This window comes from Haemaphysalis longicornis, unplaced genomic scaffold (genome assembly GCF_048455015.1).
Source record: "Haemaphysalis longicornis isolate Haplotype H1 unplaced genomic scaffold, Haemaphysalis longicornis Haplotype H1 scaffold_3, whole genome shotgun sequence".
Taxonomy (NCBI): domain Eukaryota; kingdom Metazoa; phylum Arthropoda; class Arachnida; order Ixodida; family Ixodidae; genus Haemaphysalis; species Haemaphysalis longicornis.
This window is the reverse complement of record NW_027526335.1, coordinates 63,972,357-63,995,715: the sequence shown is the minus strand read 5'-3', so window position 1 is coordinate 63,995,715 and position 23,359 is coordinate 63,972,357. Positions and strand designations below refer to the sequence as shown.

At 49.6% G+C, this 23,359-nt stretch overlaps 1 protein-coding gene and 1 non-coding gene across 2 annotated transcripts in view; one reads left to right on the top strand and one right to left on the bottom strand.

Moving 5' to 3' along the window:
• Nucleotides 1–23,359, top strand: part of LOC144174538 (cell adhesion molecule Dscam1-like) — a 345,506-nt gene that overhangs the window by 257,209 nt on the left and 64,938 nt on the right. The window contains exons 11-12 of the mRNA XM_077703291.1: nt 3,865–4,152; nt 21,368–21,487. Of these exons, the coding sequence (XP_077559417.1) occupies nt 3,865–4,152; nt 21,368–21,487 (408 nt within the window). The remainder of the gene's footprint in view (nt 1–3,864; nt 4,153–21,367; nt 21,488–23,359) is intronic.
• Nucleotides 10,590–10,661, bottom strand: Trnar-ucu (transfer RNA arginine (anticodon UCU)). The gene has a single exon. It is a non-coding gene; the product is annotated as a tRNA-Arg (tRNA).

Genomic DNA, 23,359 nt, shown 5'->3' with positions numbered 1-23,359 from the left:
AGGTTTGGGTTGGGGATAGGGAGCGTTACTGTGCCTGAAAGTTCAGATGAGTTTATTGAAGATTGCTCGCTTCCTCTTACCAAAATTTTGTGTGAAGGTACCTTGGCCAAACTTCGGCCTAATTTATGCATTAATACTTTCAAAAACGTTTAGGAATATTGTCGGCGGTATTTTGTGTACAAGTGTGCGTGTGCCGTGATAGTGAAGCCCGAACAGATATAGAAAGGTGCGAAGAGGAGAAAAATACAGTTTTTCAGGTACTTTATAAGAAAGCACAAAGCGCCAAAAATTATTGAAAACGATACGGAAGGATAAACTCTGAAAAACACCAAAAATACGACCTGTGTGCGACAAATTTGCTCTCTGCCTTAGGCGTTGTTTTCGAGAAATATGAAAGTATTACGCGACTTTGTTACCTCGATTTTTAGCAGAAATGTATATGTTCTACGTATCACTCATATAGTAATCGAAGGTATTTCTGAAATAAATTTAGTGAAGCGACGTAAACAACAACTTAGAGTTACATATTATAAAGCACCGTTGTTGGGGCATGCAAGCAGTTGTGTATTGTATTCTGATGTGAATTTTTCGTCACGTTAGGTACAGTTAGAATACTTCAAATAACAAAAAATCCCACAAAATAAACACGAAATATGAAAAGAAGCTGAAGAGAACACTTTCTATCTCGAACCAGCTTGCTGGGTGCGTTTTCGTCGGACGCCTCCACAGATGGGCAGTCGTCATACTCGTGAAGGGGTTCCAGTTTCAGCGCGCTCGCTCCCTGCCCGGCTCTGCACCGCTGGAGAGGCAGTTTGGGCTCACTGAACGAGTTCTGCCATACCCCCGCTCGAGAAACGCTCTGACTGTTTGATGTCCCACGAATTGCTGTCAGCTCGCGATCATCATCTATGCCTGATATACCCTGAGTTAGCCGTGTGTTGTCAAAACCGGGTAATGTAACTTTTGCTTCTCATGCGTCTTTGTCTAATGACATCGCCAGGTGATCTCCTTTTTTGAAGGCATTTTTGCTTTACACTTCGGCCAATTCAAGAAAACCAGGGATATAAATTAAACCTGATTCTAGGTTGTTGTTTTTTTCTGCATGCTGCATCACCCACATAGTTCTTCGCTTGATACAACATACTGCTTAAGCGGTTCATTTTTTGCATTGTAATTCTTACGCAAACAAGCTTACATACCTTTAAAAGTGTCGTGAATGCACCGCAATTTTCTCGCACAACTTTTCTCTCGATTTTCTTTATCTTTCACTTCAATCTCCCGCGTCCACATCCCGTCCTCTGTTGAACTCGAAACTCACTCCTGGTAGCACAATATGCGCGCCATTTCGGGCGAGCTTTCGTCGCACCATTCCGTGTAGTTTACCACGCTCGCGCTGACTTTCAATAGGCCCCACCACAATAGAGCTACGAAACTGCGGGATGCCTCTGACAGCGACGAGTTTCGCGGCGGATGCCTGACAAAAGACACGCACACCGCCGCCGTTCAACCGACCCGCCGGAGAAGCGCGTCTCTCCACATTCCGACGCATAACACCACTCTTGGCGTTCCTTCTGTTCGGGTTTATTTTCCTTATCCGCGCGGACACGCATACACGCCGAAAACGCCAGACATGAAAAACACCGAAGAGGGAAAATTTCTCCTCGGACGTGGAAGATGCGGGGAGGAGGTTTGTCCGAAGACTCTCGCGCGGTGCTCCAACGTTCGAAGCGGCCGCAATGGAGGGAGGATGGGGAGGAAGAGGGCGGTTTCGTTCGGTATTCCGGTGCGGACGCCCACCTTAAACGATGGGGGAAATGGGGGCTTAATGCCGCCGTTGCTCGCTGCGTTCGAGGATGCCCAGGAGTGCTTTAAGAGGGTGGCCCCGTCGTGGGAGGAAAGCCGTTTTGCCGCTCCCCTCCTCCGGCCCCTCTGGGGCCTTACGGCTCGCGGATTTGGCGGCTTCCCTGCAGAGATCGCCACCGTTCCCCACGCTCCCCAGTCGAGGGGCGGAATTACTTCTCGTCCGAACCCGCTTCCTTCATACCCGCACGCACGCACACATCCATCCCTTTCAGTCACCCTGCCGCCGCCGCCGCGTCTCCGAAGCCTCCGTCAGGCGTGACTCCCCTCGTACGAGTTAGCATTGGTTTCGAAGTCACGTTTCGGACGTGCGCGCGCTTTGGAATGAGGTACGAGTGAGACGCGAAGAAGCCGGTGTGATTTGCTGCGAAACAGCTTCGGCAGCTGCTAGACATTGTGCCTGCTGCGCCGTCTTGTTGCTCTGTTGGAAACGTCTTTTAGCGGTTCAGCCCGCCGTTCCAGGCGTGGCTGAACACAGAAGCTGGGTAAGCTGGAAGGCGATGTTGGTTATTCAAAGGCCTTCTTATACCAGGACCAACTGTTAAGGTTAAATCAAAGCTGTCATTTTTGTGTGTGCGCGTGATTTTGCTAGGTAATGCGAACATGGCTTCTGATGCAGCCCCCCCCCCCCCCCCACCTTGATTTGTAAAACCCTAGTAACATCGGTAATATGCAGTGCGCCGAGGTGGTGGTGAGTCACTTCTCTTACTAAGAGGCTTGTTTTGAAGAAGCTGTCAGAGGGAACAGAATTCCTACTATTCCTGCAGAGCTGTCGAATGAGAATGTTCGTATTTATAATTCTTGATCTCACACACCTGAAAGTGAAAAAGGGGCACAATATTCGCAATATTTGACCCAACGTAGAAGATTGTCCGTTCATTCATTCGCCGGGAAAAAATTTCGGTATTGGGTCTGACAGGGAAGGTTACCGAGGAAGTTTTTGAAGATGTTATCCGGCGGAGAATGTCGCCGATGAAAATTTTAATATTCGTTACGGGGAGTAGATGGAGGGCGAATATTTTTTCTTTAGACATCCTGGCCACCATTTTCACCAGAACAGGTGTTCTTCCCCTAGTTTCTTCTGTACGAATTCTATCGTATATTTGTTAGCTTTATTACTAACAATTTACGAGTGTTCAGTGGTGGCGAGAGGTCACGTCACACGCGACAGCATTATTTTGCTCCCACAGATAGAACAGGAGCAAAACACAATGAACAAAGCACCACGATTCATCAGAAATAAGAGAAGTGCAACATTTGTTCCCCCAGTTTTATTATCGGTTACTGCACTCGACGTCCAATGTTCTGGAATTCAAACGACTGCTTGTCTGATTGCTTCGAAAATTTTGCAGAGAACCACAGAGTGCCACAGGAGAGTTGCTGCTCAACTAATTTTCTGGGCAATTGATTATTCAGGAAAATTTGCAATCACGGCCTTGCCCCACACCCACAAGTCGGCCGTAGAATGTACACCCTTCAATTCTGTACACTTCAAAAACGTATTTGCAGTGTAACATCTTTACACAAAAAGGAAACGCTCACTTGTGGAAACTTACCCATTACAAAGTCATGATCATACAGCCATTATTAAAAAGTTTCTTTAGAAAAGAACTTTTACGGCTCAAGCAGCGAAGCACTAGGTTTTGTTTATTATTATAATAATTTGTAAAGTGAAAACTTCAGGTCTTAAAGCTAAATGCCCAACTTAAACCGCTAGAATTAGAGATGTCCTTCCTATCGCATCCTACGTTCCTTAATTCCGACTACATAGAGTAAAATTGATAAAATTTATTCAGTCCGCTACCCCCGTCCCCTACCCTACCGGGACCGTTTTCTCGCATTTCTTTAGTACTGCTCTTGCTCGGCTCTGACTTGACTTGATCAGGTACTCAGAATTGACTTGACTTGTCGACTTGGCAAGCATTTACTTGTTAGGCTCTGTGAACAGAGAGCAGCGCAAGTCCCAAATCACGTGACCGCTCTCTTCGTTTCACCCCCGTGCAGTGCCTCCGGTGATCGACAGCCAGATGCTGCCCGACGTGCTGACGGCCAACGAGGGCATGAACGTGAAGATGCTGTGCAGCGTGGTGCAGGGCGACCCACCCATCGCGCTTCGCTGGACGCGCGCTGGCCGCGCCGTGGTGCGCGGCGCCTCGGTCTCCCTGCAGAGCCTCGAGGACTCCTCGGTGCTGACGCTCAAGGGCGTCAGCATGCGGGACTCTGGCAACTACACCTGCGAGGCCTCCAACAGGGCGCTGACCGTCAACAGGACCGTCTCCCTGGTCGTCAACGGTATACGCTGGCGCCTCCCTCTATCCTCCCTATCCTTGACAGCACCTCGTATATAATGGAGGAAGATTGCCTTTTTACGGCGTGTATGACAGCCGCTTTCTTTTTCTTTTGTTGTTTATGCAAGGCCGTAAGGATAGAAAAAGATCCCCAGATCTCCCGGAAGAGGCCCAGATAGCTTCGGGCCCCATGGCACTATTTTATGACGGTCTTCTATCGCCGCTATTCTCGCTCTGGTGGCCGGCCAGGTTTGGTGATAAAGAGTTAGTAATATAAATTCGCGTTATAATAATCAATGGGGCAGGTTGAGCGAACGCGTTTTCCCAACGGGTTATTAACGGAGACTATCTTTTAAACTTTGCTTGGCCAGGGTACCAATGTTCGCAGTTGGAGCGCGTTTCAATTGACCCTCATGATACACCAAGATAGATTTCTTGCACCTTCAATATGTTGTGCCTAATGTAAGGGTACGGCCACCAAAACCATCAATTTCCGGCTTTTCAACAGCCAGGTGGTTTCACTTGTGAACGTTAAATAAGAGACAACTGGAACCGCTGGAAGGAACAAGAAGCGATATTTCTTCTGGTTACCCAAGCGCAATGCTACATTGGTCTTTCTGCGAAGGTGGTGGGCTTCTGACAGTGTTTTGGTACCAATTCCAGGGTGCACAAGACCACCTGATTTTTTCTAGTATAGACGATTCGATCTTATTGCCACTGCCAGAGAACGCAGTTCTACATGTCCTTCCTGTTCTATCTCAAGCTTAGCCTGCACCTGCAGAAACTCACAACTGTGTAATTATGAACACACGAACAGTGCGAGAGGGAAACAACGGGAGTTAACAAAGAGATGGACCCGTTTGTTCTCGACATACCACCTCTACGCGGTTTCTCCTTTTTTTTTAAGGTATTGTATCATCCAGCCCAAGTCTGAACAGTCACTTTAAATAATACCTTTTGACCAGCTCCACCCCAAACAGATCTCGGCGCATTTTTTACGTGCCTCAAGCTAAAACACAGTCTGACAGGGAGGGGAACTGTACCAGTCGTACGGCTGCAGTCTTCAAATCCCATATGACCAGCATGACATATTAAGCAGCACAAAAGCCGCATTGCTTAGAGGTGAGCGCTCGCAAACAACGTGCGCTGCACCCAGCGCTCTAAACAACAAGCCTGCACCCACTCACAGCCACATTCCAGGCGCGCAGAAAAGCTTCCACCGAGTGATGTGTTGTGCGCATCGTAGCCCGAGGCGAATCATCCGCATGCAAACATTCACTCACCGGGTCAGCGATTGCATCTGGGAACCCTTACTCGGTCGTCATGGTGACGCATAAATAATAACTTAGCTGTCCTACGAGCATTAGCGGCCTCTCGTAAGACCCCCGCGAGGAAGGCCCAGCCGCATAGACACAGCGGGCGGGGTTGTGGCCTCTTACTGAATATTTCAAAAGTGCGTTCGGAGATACTCATGTGACGGGGACCAGACGTTTGCGGAGAGCGCTTCATTTCTTATAGGTCCTGAACATCGACGACACTTCGGACGTACAATTCACGCTAGTAAGTTTAACGGAGCTGCTACGTAAAAAAAATTCCCCGCATTTCCCCGAAAGGAAGAATGTGAAAGTGCGAATGCAGGAGTTGAATTTGCGCGGTTCGGTAATGTTCGCGAAAGAGAGATCATACACACACACACAACTACAAAGAAAGAAAGATGCATTTATTCACAGACACCTATTTGTGTTGTCGTTGTACTTGATTGCTAGAGCGGATCTCAGCTTTGAAATTTCGTGTCAGTACTCCTTTAAGCGGGTGCATTAGCCCTTCTCACGCCCGATTCCTGGCCAATCCCCCACGTGGGTATGTGCCATGTCAGCGGCCAGGCAGCGCGCGCCCATCTCCCCCCGTTGCCAAGGAAGACGAGGAGCGCGCGCACCCGCTGCTGTTGCTATGCGGACGGCGGCGGAATGCGGACGGCGGCGGACGATTCAGGCTCGCTTAAGAAGTGCATTCGCACTTAAAAACCTGGGAGTACGCTTGCACACTGGTAAATCTTCACTAATGGTGAATTCCGCTGGTCGCCCTAGTGCAGGTTATTTGCACTAAATGTTGACGTTAGGATAGTTCGGTAAACGTGACTTCATTTATCCAGAGCTGATTCAAATTTGTGAATAAGCAGTAAACAAGGTGAAAGGAAAAAAAAAAAGAAGAAAGAGAACCAAGACGGGAGGTCGCAGACTAACACTGAGGATGATCGGAGGATAAGATTGATATATCTCTGGACTATCCCAGCCGCCTAAACTTCGCTATGAAATAAAGATATGCGAAACAGCGGCAGCATGTGTCGACTCAATGATATCTAGGTGCATAATGTCGCTACCAGTAAAGGTACCTTGAGCTCAACCGACTTTAATTCCTCCAAAAGCCCTATGAAAGCCACGTCACAATCGCCCGCTGAATCCACACTAGTATGCTTGCAGTATACGCTACAGTGGAATACGTAGAAAAACCAGCCGAAGGTCGACAGTACAATTAGCCACGTGTATGTTTGATTCCCAGCCAAGTACATCAACAGAAGATTTACGTTACTGCTTTTCTTGAAAGAAGAAGCCCATGTGACCTAATTCAGTTGTCGGTATCGCATTGAAATCAAATAATTAGGATGTTTCAACTCGTTTCCTCAGTGCACACAAGTGCGACCTGCAACTATTTCAGCGAACTCAGCGAGGTGTACATGTCACGGTGTCAGTAGCTGATGCTCTTATTTCTGTAAGGCGCTCACCAATGACTCTGCTGACGACCCACCTGTGACCCACCCTCGCGTCATCTCAGTCCCGCGTCATGCACAGACAGACAGACCAGGGCTGCCAACCTACGAAGCCACTTTTCCCCTAGCTCAGATGAAAAAATTTCCCAGATTTCCCTAGATTTTTGCTGAATGCGGTTATCAGATGTTTTCTTTTAGATATTGGGTTCTAGTTATGTGATATGGCTGCCGAATTTACTTTTAAGGCATAATTATGAATTCGTTTGAAACCATTTTTGAAGTAACGGAGATGAAGGTGAAAAAAATGTTGGAGCAAAATTTGTAATGCTTTAAATATTTTGTTTCATCAAACCACAAAAGCAATAGAGGGTCATTACTTGGGGGGGGGGGGCATGTAATAGTGAATAATACATATAAAAATTACCTAGAAAGTAAAACCAATCTCTCGGCGCACGCACAACGATACGACATTCCAAGCAGCACTACCTGTTACAGCGCCTTGTATATAAGCCGAAGACGACGCCCGTGTGTACGAGATTTCGGCGCACGATAAAGATCCCCAGGTGGTCAAAATTAATCCGGAGCCCTCCACTACGGCGCGCCTCATCGCCTGCGTTGCGTCGGCGCGTTAAACCCTACAATCAATCAATCAAGCCGAAGACGTGTTAAATTATAAACATAACATAATCAAGAACACCGCAATTCAATGAAAACACAAAAATCTTGCACCACGACCACGGAGCAAGAATATATAGGAGGCCAAACGGCCCATTGCGGCAAGCGCGGGCGAGCGACCAGATAATGTCACATTGAAAACCAAGGCGGACTGGAAAGCTTCGTAGCTGCGACGACGAAGGAGAGGGTAGCGGCACCTGATGGACGAAGTGATAGCGGCCTCGCTTATTCCGGGGCTAAGCAGTGATAGCATCCAAGCATATAAGAAAGAAGGATAATAGGAACGAGCACGGACGATGCGCAGCGCATGAGATATTCGAGCGAGCAAGTTTATGAACTTTATCAATCATGTTCTTTTAGATGCGACGCATCTCTTTAACGTTGCTTTAACTCACCTTGTCCCTCCGGCATATTCCGTCGTCCGTATTCCGCATCCCTCCCCCATTCTCCTCGCCGCGCCAGCTTCGTGCTAACGCCGCTCTCACCGCAGCGCCATCTGCGTGTTAGCGCTCGCTCCCGTCGCCGTGCCAGCTGTGCGTCAGCGCGCGTTAGCGCTCGGTTAAACATCTGACACATGCACATGCGCTGCTCTCTCACATTCCCCTCACCGTTAACGCGCGGTACATATAAACACGGTAACTGCGCCGCTCCGCTCAGTCGTTCCGCCGCTCCGATGACATCCGATGACCACCGATGATTTGAATGGAGACTAACAGGCCTGTTATCGCGATAGTCGGCGCAACCGTACGTAATATAATGGAAACAACAACAAATTGACACACTAAATGGAAACAACATAACGGAAACGCAACGGAAACCCCACGATGCGTCGCATCTACCCATGGTTCCCCTCGCGGGAAGATGGTGTAAATGTTTGCTATTTAAACCAGCATAGTCAAACGTAGGAGCGATAGCTTTGAATGGGAAATAGATATCTGCGCTTCATCGAGAAACTGAAATGCATAGCTACATAAAAAATAATAAATGGTAAACTTAACAAAGGACACCATTACACGACTGAAGGCATAAGTCCATGTGGACGCAAAAATTTCCCTAGATTTGGACAATTTTCCCCCTAAAGACAACCCAAATACCCTAGATCTAGGGAAATTTCCCTAGAGTTGGCAGCCCTGACAGACAGACAGACAGACGGATGGACGGACGGATGGACGGACGGACGAATGGACGGACCGACAGACAGGCAGACAGACAGACAGACAGACAGACAGACAGACAGACAGACGGACGGACGGATGGACGGATGGACGGACGGACGGACGGATGGACGGACCGACCGACAGACAGACAGACAGATCAAAATTCAAGGGTTTACGAAACCAAGAAAGTATATCGTCTTCTAAAGAAGATCACCAACCATTGTTCCGACGCCATGTGTACCGCTTATCAGTAACGGTGGTGACTGCAACTCTTCTTGGAGGGCATCGCCCCGTGTTCCGCAGTCGTTCCCCAACTGCGCCAACGACAACGCCTTGGTCGCCGGGCTGCTATGTGAGTTGGATTCGGCGAAGCGACACATCGTTTGGAGCCGTGGCGACGGTGTCCCTGTTGGCATTTCTTTATTTCCTTATTTATCTCGCATCATCACGCTCCCTTATTCCCCCGCCCAGCGGCTGGAGTTTCTCGCAACTTCGGCGCGGCTCGCAGGGACGAAGATGTCGAGACTGATAGCGCGCGACGGCGACAGGCCCGGGCGCAGCAGAGATCGCCTACTCCGCTCGAAGTCGTGGTCGTCTCGCGCGGCTAGTGTGGTGGACCGTAGAGGGAGACACCACGCGCCTCCCTTCTCCGGGTCCCGCGGAGAACGACGCATCGCATGGTTTGCAAAAGTGCGCTGATTTATCGACGAATCTGAGCGCGTTCGTGCGCGACATGCCGCCGTCTGTCCGTTTAAGCGGCGTTGCGCGGGCCCCGGCGAAGAAGCCCTTGCTCTCTCTCACCGCAAGGCTCACACTGGCGGTGCGGGGCCGCTGGGCACAGCACGGCCGGCAGTCGGACGCGCTTTTGTGGGCACGCAATCGATTGGAGCGCCAAAGTGGACGGCGGGGTTTTTGTCGGCGAAGGCTGCCTCGATGTGCTCGCGTCTGCGTGTGCATGCCTCTTCCCTCCTCGGGCGTGCGTGCGTCTGTTGGGACGCCTCTTCCTGGGACGCTTCCGTCGCTCCAGCCCGCCGAGATAATGGTTCCTGGATGCCGTCAGATAAACAAGGATGGACGAACGGATGCCGCGCCGGCCGAGTGGCATGCGGTTGAGGGGGAGGAAGGGGCCTGGCTTCTCGCTTCTTCTTCTCTGCCGCTGGCCGTCGTTCATTCTTGCGCTGATCAGCCGAAATCGCCTATTCTTGCTTCTGTTCTTTCGTGCTCCGACGGAGAGCAGGGCGAGCAGGGCCCCCTTGAGCTTTGCGCGAGACTTACGATTGCTGCTTACGAGATTAACAAAGGGAGAATTTATGGTTGGTCTGAACGCTATCGTTCCCCCAGAGGGACGATGCTACTGACATTGAAGTGTTATTTCTCTATGTGTGCACAAATGCACAAAAAACGCAAACTATAGGACACACACACACACACACACATATATATATACATACATATATATATACATATATATATGGATATATAGAAAGATAGGTACCCGCCGCGGTGGCTCAGTGGCTAAGGCGTTGCGCTGCTGAGCACGAGGTCGCGGGTTCGATTCCCGGCCGCGGCGGCCGCTTTTCTGATGGAGGCGAAAAGCAAAAATGCCCGTGTGTACGAGATTTCGGCGCACGATAAAGATCCCCAGGTGGTCAAAATTAATCCGGAGCCCTCCACTACGGCGCGCCTCATCGCCTGCGTTGCGTCGGCGCGTTAAACCCCACAATCAATCAATCAATCAAGAAAGATAGGTAGGTAGTGGTGTGGTTAGGCTCTTTTTTTACTACGGTTAATGAAGTTAACATTTTTTTAAATATACGGAAGAAAGAAAGAAAGAAAAACACGTGCCCAGAGTGGGGACCGAACCCACGCCTTTCGATTAGATCTCGAATGCCTTACCAATTCGGCTATCTGGGCGAATGTGTTCTCCTTCACTTTCTGGGCTATTTATGTTGACTAGAAGTGTATCTGACGCTTGAGGGTGGTAACCAGCTCCACTCTGACTACACGGGGAGAAGGGGACCTTGTTTTCAACCCCCGGGGCGTGACTCGGAGCTCGGAGGTCTACAGCCTGTCATGAGCGGGTAACTGGCGGGAAGCCCTCTTATGCTACCTAGGCATCAAGGCTGCCAGAACCGAGATCATATATATATATATATATATATATATATATATATATATATATATATATATATATATATATATATATATATATATATATATATATATATATATATATATATATATATGATTGAGTGTGTGTAAACCGTTGCAAAATACAGCCTCCTGCTCTGCTATTCCCTTTTCGGCCTATTTTGTTTCTATTGAGAGACAAGGGCTAGGAACGGCGTTTACTGAGGCGTTCGAGCCGCAAGCACCGCAGAACACACGATGATGATGATCAAGTCCGTAGAAGATGATGGAACAGTGCCGCATGGCTGGTGCTGATGAGCATGTACAGATGAAGACGAGGTGCGGGACTTGTCCTCTGGAGTTCTCCACCGCTGGGAGTGTGGTCGCGAACGCTCACACTAATTTCCCACCCTCCGGCGGAAGCGGCCTCCGGGCCGCAAGTTATTGTGGGGAACGGCGCTGGAACGGTTTCAGTCGCGAGACGTGAACAATTTCCGTGCCACGACGGCGGCGATCTGGGGAAGGCTCCACTGGAGTGACGCGGTAATTCACCGGGGACGTTTCTTCGACGATTACGTAGGGGCCCATAAAGAGGTGCAGAAATTTTTCGCAAAGGCCAGGAATTCGAACAGGAGTCCAGAGAAGCACCTCTTCTCCCGGTCGAAAGCGAACGGGGCGATGGGAGGAGTCGTACCGAACTTTGCGGAGTTCCTGATGAGCTTCTGTGCGGGACCGAGCCAGCTGGCGGCAATGGGCGAGCCTTGAAATACACTGCTCGTGAAGTGGTGTATCAGGGGAAACCGGTGCAGAGAAGAAAGTTGGGTCGAATATTGAGGAAGGTGAGCGACCAAATACGAGAAAGAACGGAGAGAATCCAGTTGTTCGTTGTACTGCAGTATTGTAGGCAAATGTGACGAATGGGAGGATTAGGTCCCAATTTCGATGGTCAGGGCTGATGTACATAGAAATCATGTCCGAGAGGGTTCTATGAAATCTTTCGGTTAATCCGTTCGTTTGGGGATGATAGCCAGAGGTTGTTTTGTGAACGGTGTCGGAAGCACGTAGAAGCTCTTTGAGTACGCTGGAGAGGGAAGTCCTGCCGCGATCGCTGAGGAGGACGCGTGGTGCTCCATGGCGCAAAATTATGTGACGCAAGACAAAGTCGGCCACTTCTATGGCTGTACCAGAGCGTATTGGTGCTGTTTCGGCGTACCAAGTCAGGTGGTCCACCGCCGTAACAATCCACCGGTATCCCGACTGTGTCCAAGGCAAAGGCCCGTACAAGTCAATCCCAATAGTGTCGAAGGGCGCAACCGGACAGGGCAGAGGCTGCAGCAAGCCGGCAGGTGTGGTGGTCAGTCGCTTACGGTGCTGACAAGAAGAGCAGGTTCCAACGTATTTAGCCACACTCGCCGAGAGGCCAGGCCAAAAGTAGCGACCACGAATGCGGTCGTACGTTTTTTCGAAGCCAAGATGCCCAGCGGTTGCTGCGTCGTGATACGCTTCCAAAATTGATTGGCGGAGAGAACGAGGGATGACTGGGACCCATTTGTGTCCATTAGGGTGGTAATTGCGCCGGTAAAGCACGCTTTGGTGTAGCTGGAAATTTTGCAATTGACGGCGAGCACGGCTGTTTGGAGGTGGGACGCGGCCGGTCAACCGATCAATGATGGGGCCACAATAGGGGTCCGCACGTTGCAAAGATGGCAAATCAGAAAGTCCGACGACGCTTTCAGAGGTAATGGGTGCGAGAGAACACTTTGCAGGTGGGAGCTCCGGAACAACTGAAGACGAAGGGGAGGCCAATGGACACCGAGACAGGGCGTCGGCGTCAATGTGTTTCTTGCCTGACTTGTAGGTGACAGTAAAGTTATACTGCTGGAACCGTAGTATCCAGCGGCCCAGGCGTCCAGACAAGTTTTTGAGTGAGGACAGCCAGCAAAGTGCATGATGGTCGGTCACCACTGTGAAGTGGCGACCGTGCAGGTATGGCCGAAACTTTTGTATAGCCCACACGACGGCAAGACACTCCTGCTCAGTTATGGTGTAATTTCTCTCAGCCGGTGTGAGTGAGCGGCTTGCGTAAGCAACAGGCCGCTCTTTAAGATGGGCATCGCTCTGAAGCACGACAGCACCTATTCCATGCCCACTTGCGTCGGTGTGAAGTATGATTGGCTTTCTATCGTCGAAATGACTGAGCACTGGTCCAGAAGTGAGAGCAGATTTAAGTGCTTCAAAAGCATGTTGGCACTCACTCGACCAGACGTAAGGTGTTCCCGCCTGTAGGAGTTGGTTCAGAGGGGATGCAATAGTAGCAAAGTTCCGGATGAACCGACGGAAATACGACGCTAGCCCCAGGAAACTCCGAAGCTCCTTAACTTGAAGCGGTCGGGGAAAGTGTAGCACTGCCGAGACTTTGTCAGGGTCGGGTCGTATGCCTTCTTTGCTGACAACGTGACCAAGCACTTTGATCGTCTTACTAGCAAAGCGGCATTTTTTCGAGTTCAGCTGAAGACCGGCTTTGGAGAGGCACGTGAGGACTGCATCCAGACGCCTTAGATGGTCATGAAACGTCGACGAAAAGACAACGATGTCGTCAAGATAACAAAAGCAAATTTTCCATTTGATTCCTTGAAGAACCGTATCCATCATCCGCTCAAAAGTGGCAGGAGCATTGCAGAGCCCGAACGGCATGACATTAAATTCATATAGACCGTCGGGAGTGGCAAACGCTGTCTTCTCCTTGTCGGACTCATGCATGGGAATTTGCCAATAGCCTGAACCGAGGTCCAGGCTTGAAAAGTATTCGGCTCCTTGTAAGCAGTCGAGTGCGTCATCTATTCGCGGCATGGGATACACATCTTTGCGGGTAATTTTGTTTAAGCCCCGATAGTCCACGCAAAATCTCACGGAGCCGTCTTTTTTTTTCTACCAATACAACTGGAGAGGACCATGGACTGGATGATGGCCGAATAACGTTGCGTTTGAGCATGTCTGCCACATTTTCCTCAATTATCTTCCTTTCCGAGGAAGAGACACGATACGGACGGCGGCGAACAATGGTGTCCCCATCCGTTTGAATTCGATGCGTGGCTGTTGTTGTTTGGGTGAAAGGCTTGGAATGGGAATCAAAGGAGCCCCGACTTGTTTAAAATTTCCAATACTGCGAGAGTCTCAGCTTGTGTAAGGTCGGAGCTGATAGTGTGGGCGAGAGAAGGCTGAGGAGAGGTTGGTTTCGGCAAAGGGCAGGGACGAGCTGCGGCGGAACTGCTGGGAAGAATGGTGATTTCGTTGTCGGACACAGAAGCGATTGTGCAGCCTTCCGGAAGTAGAACTGGGTCTGGTGTAGTGTTCTGTACAGGAATTAGTGCGCGGCCGCGGGAAAACCGGATGAGGCAGGTAGCAACGGCGATGCCTCGAGAAAGGAGACGGCCAGAAGGGATGGCTAGCATGTCACCGTTAATAGCTGTTCCAGCAGAAACCGAAAGGACGCGCTCGTGGCGCGGAGGCACAACATAGTCGTCAGTCAACACGAGACGAAGGGAACAAGTTTCAGGGAGGGCAGAATGTTCTGTGTCCGTGAGGCTGATACTGGGCGAGCGGCAAGAAATTATCGCAGACGTCGACGACAGGAAGTCCCAGCCAAGAATAAGCAAGTAAAGGCACGGGGAAAGCACGGCACACTGGATGTGGTGACAAACTCCTTCAATAGAAACGCGAACTGTGCACTGTCCTGACGGTCGTATGGAAGCCTTGTTAGCTCCATGCAATAGAGGGCCCTCGTATGGAGTTTTAACTTTTCGTAGTCTTTCACACAAATCAGAATGGATAATCGTGACACTTGCCCCAGTGTCTACCAACGCGTTAACCAAAATGCCTTCAACTGATACTGACAGTAAGTTTGACGGATGCTCTGGAGGAATTTGTGTCGTCCCAATCGATGCAGTTTTCCCCCAAAAAACTGCATGGTCTAGTTTTCCGAGTGGCGGTTATCATCGTGCACAACGGGACGTAGGGGTGAAACCGAACGGCGGAAAGGAGAGGGAGATCGGCGCCGAGACTCGCGAGTATTTCGAGGAACATCAGCAGAATCAGCAGGAGGCCGGAAACGGCGTGTCGGAGACTGGTAGGCTTGTTGTCGGTAACTGAAGCGGGGGCTCATTTCATCGCGCTCGTAGAGGTCATAGCCACGTCGTTCATCCTGCTGGCGCCGGCGGCAGACTCGGGCAATATGGCCCCGTATTCCACAGTAAAAACACACGGGACGATTTGCCGGCGGCTCTGGACGGGTCTGTCGCCATGTGGAGTAGTACGGTCGTGGCCCAGGAGTGGAAGGGCACGCAGAAACATATCCTGGGTGATAATGAGGGCTGACCGGTGCCAGTGGGACGGGAGGGCGTCCAGCAACTTCGGAGTAGGACGCGGGCATGGCCAACGGAGCCAGAAGACCGGGTGGTGCCTGACCGGTCACCGACGAGAGCTCTTCTTTAATGATTTCTCGCAGACCTGGCGTCTCAGCGGAGTAGGAGGAGTTGGGTGCACATGAGGGGACGTGGTTGTTGAGCTCTTCCCTGATTATGGCCCGTATAAGAGAACGAAGGTCTTCAGGTCTTCATCTCCAAGCTGCCGAACTGGTGTTTCTGGTTGAATGCGCGAAGACTGAAGGGCATCCAGGCGCTGGCAAGTGGCAGTCACAGCCGAAACGGTCGTAGGATTTTTAAGGGCCAGGGCGGTGAATGCAAACTGCTCGATACCCTTCAGAATGTGATGCACTCGATCAGCCTCGATCATGTCCTTGTCAACGCGGCGGCAGAGCGCAAGGACGTCTTCAATGTATGAAGTGTACATTTCATTCGGACGTTGCACGCGGGCCGCAAGTTTTTTCTTCGCAGCCGCGGAACGTGCAGCCGGGGACCCGAAAATCAGGCGCAACTCTGAAGTGAAGCCGTCCCAATCAGTGATGGTACTTGCGTTGTTCAAATACCATGTTTCGGCTACCTCCGTGAGGGCAAAAGCGGTGTTTCGTAGCTTAAGCCTATCATCCCAACCGTTGAACGTACTGACCCTTGCGAAGCTGTCTAGCCAGTCTTCAACATCTTCGTTCAGACGGCCTGCGAACTTCGGGGGATCGCGCTGCTGGCTCGTGACGAAGCACTGCACCGGAACGGGGGACGAAGCGTTGGCCGATTCCTGCGTCATGGGCATGGCCAGGCGTGCTAAACGGCGACCCGAGCGGAGCTCCAGGAGTGTGAACGGAGAGGTACACAGCGGGACCGAGACGCACCCTCCACCACTTGAGAGACAAGGGCTAGGAACGGCGTTTACTGAGGCGTTCGAGCCGCAAGCACCGCAGAACACACGATGATGATGATCAAGTCCGTAGAAGATGATGGAACAGTGCCGCATGGCTGGTGCTGATGAGCATGTACAGATGAAGACGAGGTGCGGGAATTGTCCTCTGGAGTTCTCCACCGCCGAGAGTGTGGTCGCGAATGCTCACACTATTCTTATTCACGCTGTTAGTGTGAAGGTAATGAGGTGTATAGTCGATTCTAATGCACCACATTTGGGCGAACACCGTCGATGCGAACCCTTGGAAGTGGCTTATTCGATTTTCTTAATGATCTAAATTCTAAGCAGCTGCGCGTGTATGGATATGCGAAATTAGCTCCTTCGAAATGCCAAAGCCGACGGCGCTCCCTTCTCCTAGGATACTTTGTATTTGTACGTGTTCGCGATTATTTCGACCGAAACGAATCGAATCGTTTCCGAATACATTAGGGCGAATACGCGCACTACGACGAGATAAGAGGCTCAGCCATTTTTCTTAAGTTCGTTTTGCGCGGGCTTGAATTTTTTTGTCTCAGCGAGTTCGGTAATTTCTCGGTTCCATTCTGTTTACCAATAACTTCCGAGTTTGTAATAAACTGGAATGTCCGCTTTCTAATGCTTCTTTCTAATCGTTCGGAATTTTCGCTGCGAACTGCAGTCATTAGGCTGCTTATGGCAAAAAATATAAAATCTTTTGCTGCCTAAATGAATAGTACTCACCTTGCCAGCACTAAAATCTCATTAGCATCTAATTTGCAAGCATCCCAACTTTCACTTGCTTTAAAAATTAGAGCGCGATAAACACGATGACGCACTAACAAGCAGAACAGCACGAATGATCTCTCTCGACGAATTTTTTCGAAAGCGTCGTCACACACATATACAATCTTGTATCGCAGCGGGTATGCTCATTAGGAACCAAAGACGAAAAGTTGAAATGGCAACAATCAAAGCGGGGCTCCTCAGAATTAAATCTCGTTGCCGCGTAGGAGCACAGACGTCTAGCTAATGCGCTTGTCCTGTGCTGCTCCTTCTGTGTCGTTAGGATTATTGCGCTCTAATTTTTAGAACGAGTACGCCCAAACTTGCCTAGCAATGTGTTTTACTGAATATCACTATTTTTGTGTTGTTTTGCTGACATCATGATAATGTTTATAGTCCCTATCGTCAATACATAAAACTTGTTGTGGTTCTGGGATGCAGAACATTGTACGTTGAGCAGTCTGAGATTTAGGGGGGTAGGGAATAAGAGAGCTTCAGATTTTCCCCGCCTTATCGCCAGTTTTAGGAATCGCATCATTTTCCCTGTATACAGTTTCCTTTCGCAAAGTTCTTGCGCCTCTAACTTATATGCGTATGGAAGCTATAGTTCATTCTAAAAGGTGCTTACATCTGGGCCAAATTTCTTAGAGGGGGCGTGAAGACAAAATGGAAGTTTGGTTCATTCAAAAGATTGCCTCGTTAGAAAAAAAACTGACACCAGTTTTAATGCAAACACAACTAAAAGGAGCTACACAATGAGGAAAACATAGAATAGGCATGTGACACCCTAGCTACTTTTCCGCACCGAGCTGATGACGTATTGTGGGCAGCCCGTAGCGATTGGCTGAGGCCGACAAAATCTAACGCAAATTAGACACGGTTAATAACTTTGCGGAATGAGATAATTGCGCCTAAATTTAGTGCACATTCTTTTTGTAGCAGTAGCAATGGTGGGGTCAAAATGGAAGTTACGAACGAAAATGTAAACTTAAGCTGCACAGCCGTCTGACGCGTTGCGCTTTTCTTCCAGGACACAGGTGAACTAGTAGAAACGACGTCCCCACTAGCGTGAACCTGTTTGTCGATTATACCCAATCTTTCAGTAACGATCACTATCAACCGCAACAAAAGTAAGCCAGGTAAAAATCAGGTCAAAAACAGAGCAAGTACGGGCAGCGGTTTTGGGTGGGTATCGACCGGGCATCTATGAAGGATAATGGTAAACAAGGCAGCACAAATGACTTTTCGTTATTTGCAGCAGCAGTAGTCAACCTACTAACCTTCGTGTTAAATACATTCCCTGAAGACGTCATCGCTGACGTCACAAAGCACACGATGTAGCAGAAAAATTAAAAATTTGGCTTAATATGTTTAATTTCTCGGTGAATGCAGCATCGTTTGCTGCCGGACAAGCGCTGGGGGCACTATAAAACGCCAAACTTTTGGAATGAGACAAACGTGTATTTTGTCTTGATGGCCCATTTAAGCGCAGCTAGATGGTTTCACCTGTACATTGAAGGAAGGAAGGAAGGAATAGTATAGGAAAGGCAGGGAGGTTAACCAGAATACTGTCCGGTTGGCTACCCTACTCAGGGGGGAGGGGATATGGGAAATGAAAGGGAAAGAAAGGACAGCGGTACATATTAAAGGAGCAAATGAGAGAAAGAAAAGTAGAAAAAACACAAGGCGTGACCAGGCAACTATAAAGGCGGTACAAACAACGCACATAACCAGAAAATGCACAAAACTAATACGGTCCACTGATAAAATGGGTGAACTAAGGGCACTGCACTATAGTAATGTCCTTACAATCGTTGAGACAGGCCCGTGTCCTTCAAAAAGAGCATTGAACACCTTCTGTGCCATTGTGACCGCTTCATAACGCCGAGGCAACAGATCTCCACCACACTTCGCCGACTCGACGACCTCCCCTTTACAGCGCAGACAATTTTGTGCCATAGGCGTTGTCCGACACAGGCCGAAAAGGCTATAAAAGCCCTACCTGTACATTGAAAGGGCCGAAAGGCCTTTCCAAACTCCAACACGTATTGTCGCTTTTCTTCAGCCGGCTGGAATGTAAGGATGAGTTACGCTATCTAGTTGGGCGGATTTATTCAGAGCCAAACAGCACCCACAGGGCTGCACGCAACTTGAAAAATGAAATTACAGATGTGCAGTTTCAGCGGGAAAAACTTCCTAATCTGGCGCATGCCACTTTTAAGCCCGTTGCCTACGCCATCGCACGACACCGACAATTTAAGCGTGGACTAAAGCCCTTAATTTTTAGCACGTCGCATACTTGGTTTTCCTGCTGAAAGCATTTTTTAACCTTACGATCGTTATCGTTAGCTTGGTCGCTTTGTCACCGCCTTCACTAAAAATTACGTGGCCGGGAAATATAAAGAATTGCATTTCGTAGGTGTACACTTAAAACAGACAGAAAACCTAAAAAAAAAAACATCTGTTGACAGCAAGCAAACCTTAAAAAAAAAGAAAGCCATATGTTTGCTCCCTTAATGGCCAACGACGTCCAATATCCGTAATAGATGGACCAATAGATATACAGTATTTTTGCTGTTCTAAGCACCCAGCGATTCTAAGCCCCGTCCCCTACTTTCGCGAAACTTTCCTTTTCCAACGTTGGCTACGTTTTGACGCACAAAGTTTGAAATTTGTAAAAGAGTTTGCATACGAATTTAAGCACCCCCTTTTCTAAGCAACCATCGCAAGGTGGATTTCAGGCGCGCGGAATCAGACTCGAGCTGACATTGTGGCCAAGTAATTTATTAAGCTTTCAGCTACAAACCACGTCAACGGAACAGCAGATGGCATGCTGGGGGATACTGAGAGCGACGGGCCAAGTGGCACCCCGGACTCGAATGGTGGGGAGAATGGCCGAGTATCAGACGAAAAGGGGGGGTTCACTGCTGTGCATATTTTTTCTTTTGAATGTTTGAGAAATATAACATTGTTCCTGGCGTCAGTCTCGTCGAGATGCGGCCGCGAAAAAAATCTGGCGGGGAGGGGCGGTAATTAAACTTTTTCGAATCTAAGCAACCTCCACCTCCCCCCCTCACTTTTGGCATCGCGATTGGGGAAAAAAAGGGTGCTTATAATACAGTTAATACGGTATTATTTTAGATTTTCTTTTTGAAGTGTACTCTAACAGTTGACTGTCGAAAAAAGCGCGGAGTGATCGATGTTGCCGACGGCTTCTCGTAAATGCATCGCGTATTTTCCAGAAAACTGCCGCCGCGTCCCTCCGCGGCGGAGTAATGCAAAGGGCACAGGGTATACGGTAACAGCACACAGCGTGGTACTCCTCATTATTGTTGTTTTCTTTTAAGATAACATTCATCCGCTCCAAAAATATGATGTCTTGTTCAGTAAACAAATTTTATTACGTGATAATTATACCTCTGACTCGGAACCTTTTTTACACGCGCGTTTCTTTTGTGAAACTATTGTATGAAAGCGTAACGTTCGAGAATTCGACCCACAAAGTTGACATCCGGTTCAAGAAACGTTAGTACAGAAACAGCATCCCAAGCCAATATCAAGCGACTTTTAGCGTGAGACGCTACCTACTGCGTACTGCGCTACGAGGGCAATATCTATGAGATCAACTTGTTGCTGCAACTATTGCCCGGTTCTGTACTGCGTCATATAGCGTCAGTATGCGTGAAACAACGTTCTAATCTCATATCGCGTACCATCCCAACCACGTTGAAAACAAAATCACAAGCAAAGTGCAGTTTGATATAATGATTATGGGAATATAAGGCTAAGATCTTTAAGGTTCCGACCTACTTCTCCCTGTGAGATCAGGTAGAAGACACACTGAAGTAACCAACATCCTGACGAGACGAGGTTGCGATCGGCGACAACAGGGAAGAGCTGGTGGGTGGGGAAAGTCTGGTTGCAACAGCTACCGCCACCTATCCTATCTCTCCCCTGTATTGATTACGCAATGAACACGTGTTGTTACATTGGTGGGCTTTGAGTGTCCCCCACCCGTCTCAGCAGGCTAGCGATGATATGAATGCGACTTGTTGTTTGAGAGTTGTGAATAATAAGTTCCATGCTTCCATTGGTCTAATGGCGCAGTGTTCATGGAGCCGCCTATATGATGGCGTTATTTGGTGACAACATCTAAATCTTGAGGGGGGTGGGGAGGAGAATATATTCTTGTTCGAACTTATGTAATAAAAAAAATGTGGGGTATTTTTCTCGTGCACATACTGTTTCAGCCTGGGAAATACCAGGGACTTTTAAGTTTACGTCGTTCAGAAGAAACATTGCTACTTTATTTTGTTTCCTTCGTCTTCTGGTAGCAACCCAAGCATACACTCCGTCATCTGTGGCCTTCTTTGACTTGAAAGTGTATTCCTTCCCAGTTCCTCCAACTTGGACAACCGAGCCTTCTAGCGGCAACGTGGTCCTCGGGGGTGTCGCAGCGTTGCACTGCGCCGCTGACGGGTTTCCGGCGCCCCGGATTGACTGGAAAAAAGCACAGGGTAAGTTTCATGTTCCTATCCCCACACTTTGTTTCTCTTCTCCGCATTCTCTACGGTGAAACAGAAGGGACCAGTTGTTAGCGCACAATTATTAGATAAGACATCAGCGTTTCTTTTTCGGCCTCCCCCCGCACGGGGCACCTTGAGTAATCTTGGTGACGGTACTGGCGATACCGCGGACCCCGAGCCCCCCAACATAAGCTGTGCCCTACCGTGGTGATGTGTTTTTAAGGTGAAGGGTAGAAACCTCTAACGGTGGCCGTCGGAGCCTTGGTCAAGCTCCGGCCGATGGGCTCCCTGCCTGTCTACCAGGCAGGGAGCTCCGGGACCTCTTTGACTACCAGGGTAAGGTCAAAGGAGAAAGTACCCCCGCCTCCCTGCTTTTATACTATGATATATGGCTTCCAAATTTTCCAAATCCAAAGATCGGCCCCCTAAAAGGGGCCGCACCGAAGTATCCTTTCCTCCGTTGCCAACGACGAGTTTCCCAAAGCCGGACAACTATGCTAGGTTTTTGGTAATCGAATCTGTTGATGCGTCGAACCCCCTTGCCACAAAGTCTGTCTTCCTGATCTCCAAATTTCTTGAGGGCATTGTTGGTCAGTCCTACAAAGCCAAAAAACTCAGAACAGGAGAAGTTCTTGTAGAAGTGAATAACAAGCAACAAGCTACAAATCTCTTGACTCAAACTCGCATCGCAGATCTCGACATCAGGGTCACACCCCACCGCAGCCTTAATAGCTCCCAGGGTGTGATCTCTGAGTCAGATCTAATGAATGAAACTGACACCGATCTGTTGGAAGGCCTTAAGGACCAAGGTGTGACAGCAATGAGGCGTATCATGATTCGTAGAGGTAACAAGAAAATCCTAACAAAACATGTAATATTGACTTTTGACCATTCCACAGTTCCTGAATCAGTAAATGCAGGTTCAATTCATTGCCCCGTCAGGCCATACATCCCCAACCCACGCCGGTGTTTTAAATGCCAGCGGTTTGTCCATGGCACTACCGCCTGCCGTGGTCGACTAACATGCACCAAGTGCGCACAACACGATCATTCATCAGACAACTGCCCCTCGCAAACCCTCATGTGTGCTAACTGCCAGGGGCCCCACGGGGCCTACTCTAGAACATGCGAGAAATTCAAACAGGAGAAGGAGATCATCAAGGTGAAAGTCACTGAGAACCTTACCTTCCCAGAGGCGCGAAAGAGGTTCGCCTCTTTCCCCCTGGGGAGGTACGCCGACGCAGCTCGCCGGGGGGCGGAGCGGCGTCTGGTTTCCACAGGGACCCAGTTCAGCGAGTCTAACCTGGTCCCTCCCCCGCCCCCCCCCCCCCCCCTGCGTTGCCTCTGGCAGCCCAACCCGCCATCACACCGCTTGCTGAGGCAGCAGCGGTTGTGGTGACAACCTCTTCCGTCGGGACCGGTGCCGCTCCCGCCTCTGTCTCCCCATCCTCCAGTGCATTGGAGGGTACCGAGGTGATGGACACCACGGGCCCCGCACCGGTTCCCACCGCCACCGCACCGCCCGTGCCACCTCTGGCGCCCCGGACGCCCTCGGCGGTGGCGGCTCAAACGAAGGGCTCCCGAGGGGGGCCCAAGTCCGGGGGCCCGGTCCGTCGGGCACCCCTCGGACATCCGACGACGAGATGGATGTCGGGCCGTTCCTGCCTGCAACGCAGCGCAAGGAACGCGTCCCGACGCCAAAGCCTCCCGACAAGCCAAAAAAGGCGAGAGTCACAGCCCCGAAAGACGACACATAAACAAACACACACACTCCAGTAGCTCTCACAATAAATAATGGGAAGAGAAAACATAATTCAATGGAACTGTAGAGGCCTTCTTAAAAATCTTGACGATGTATACGAA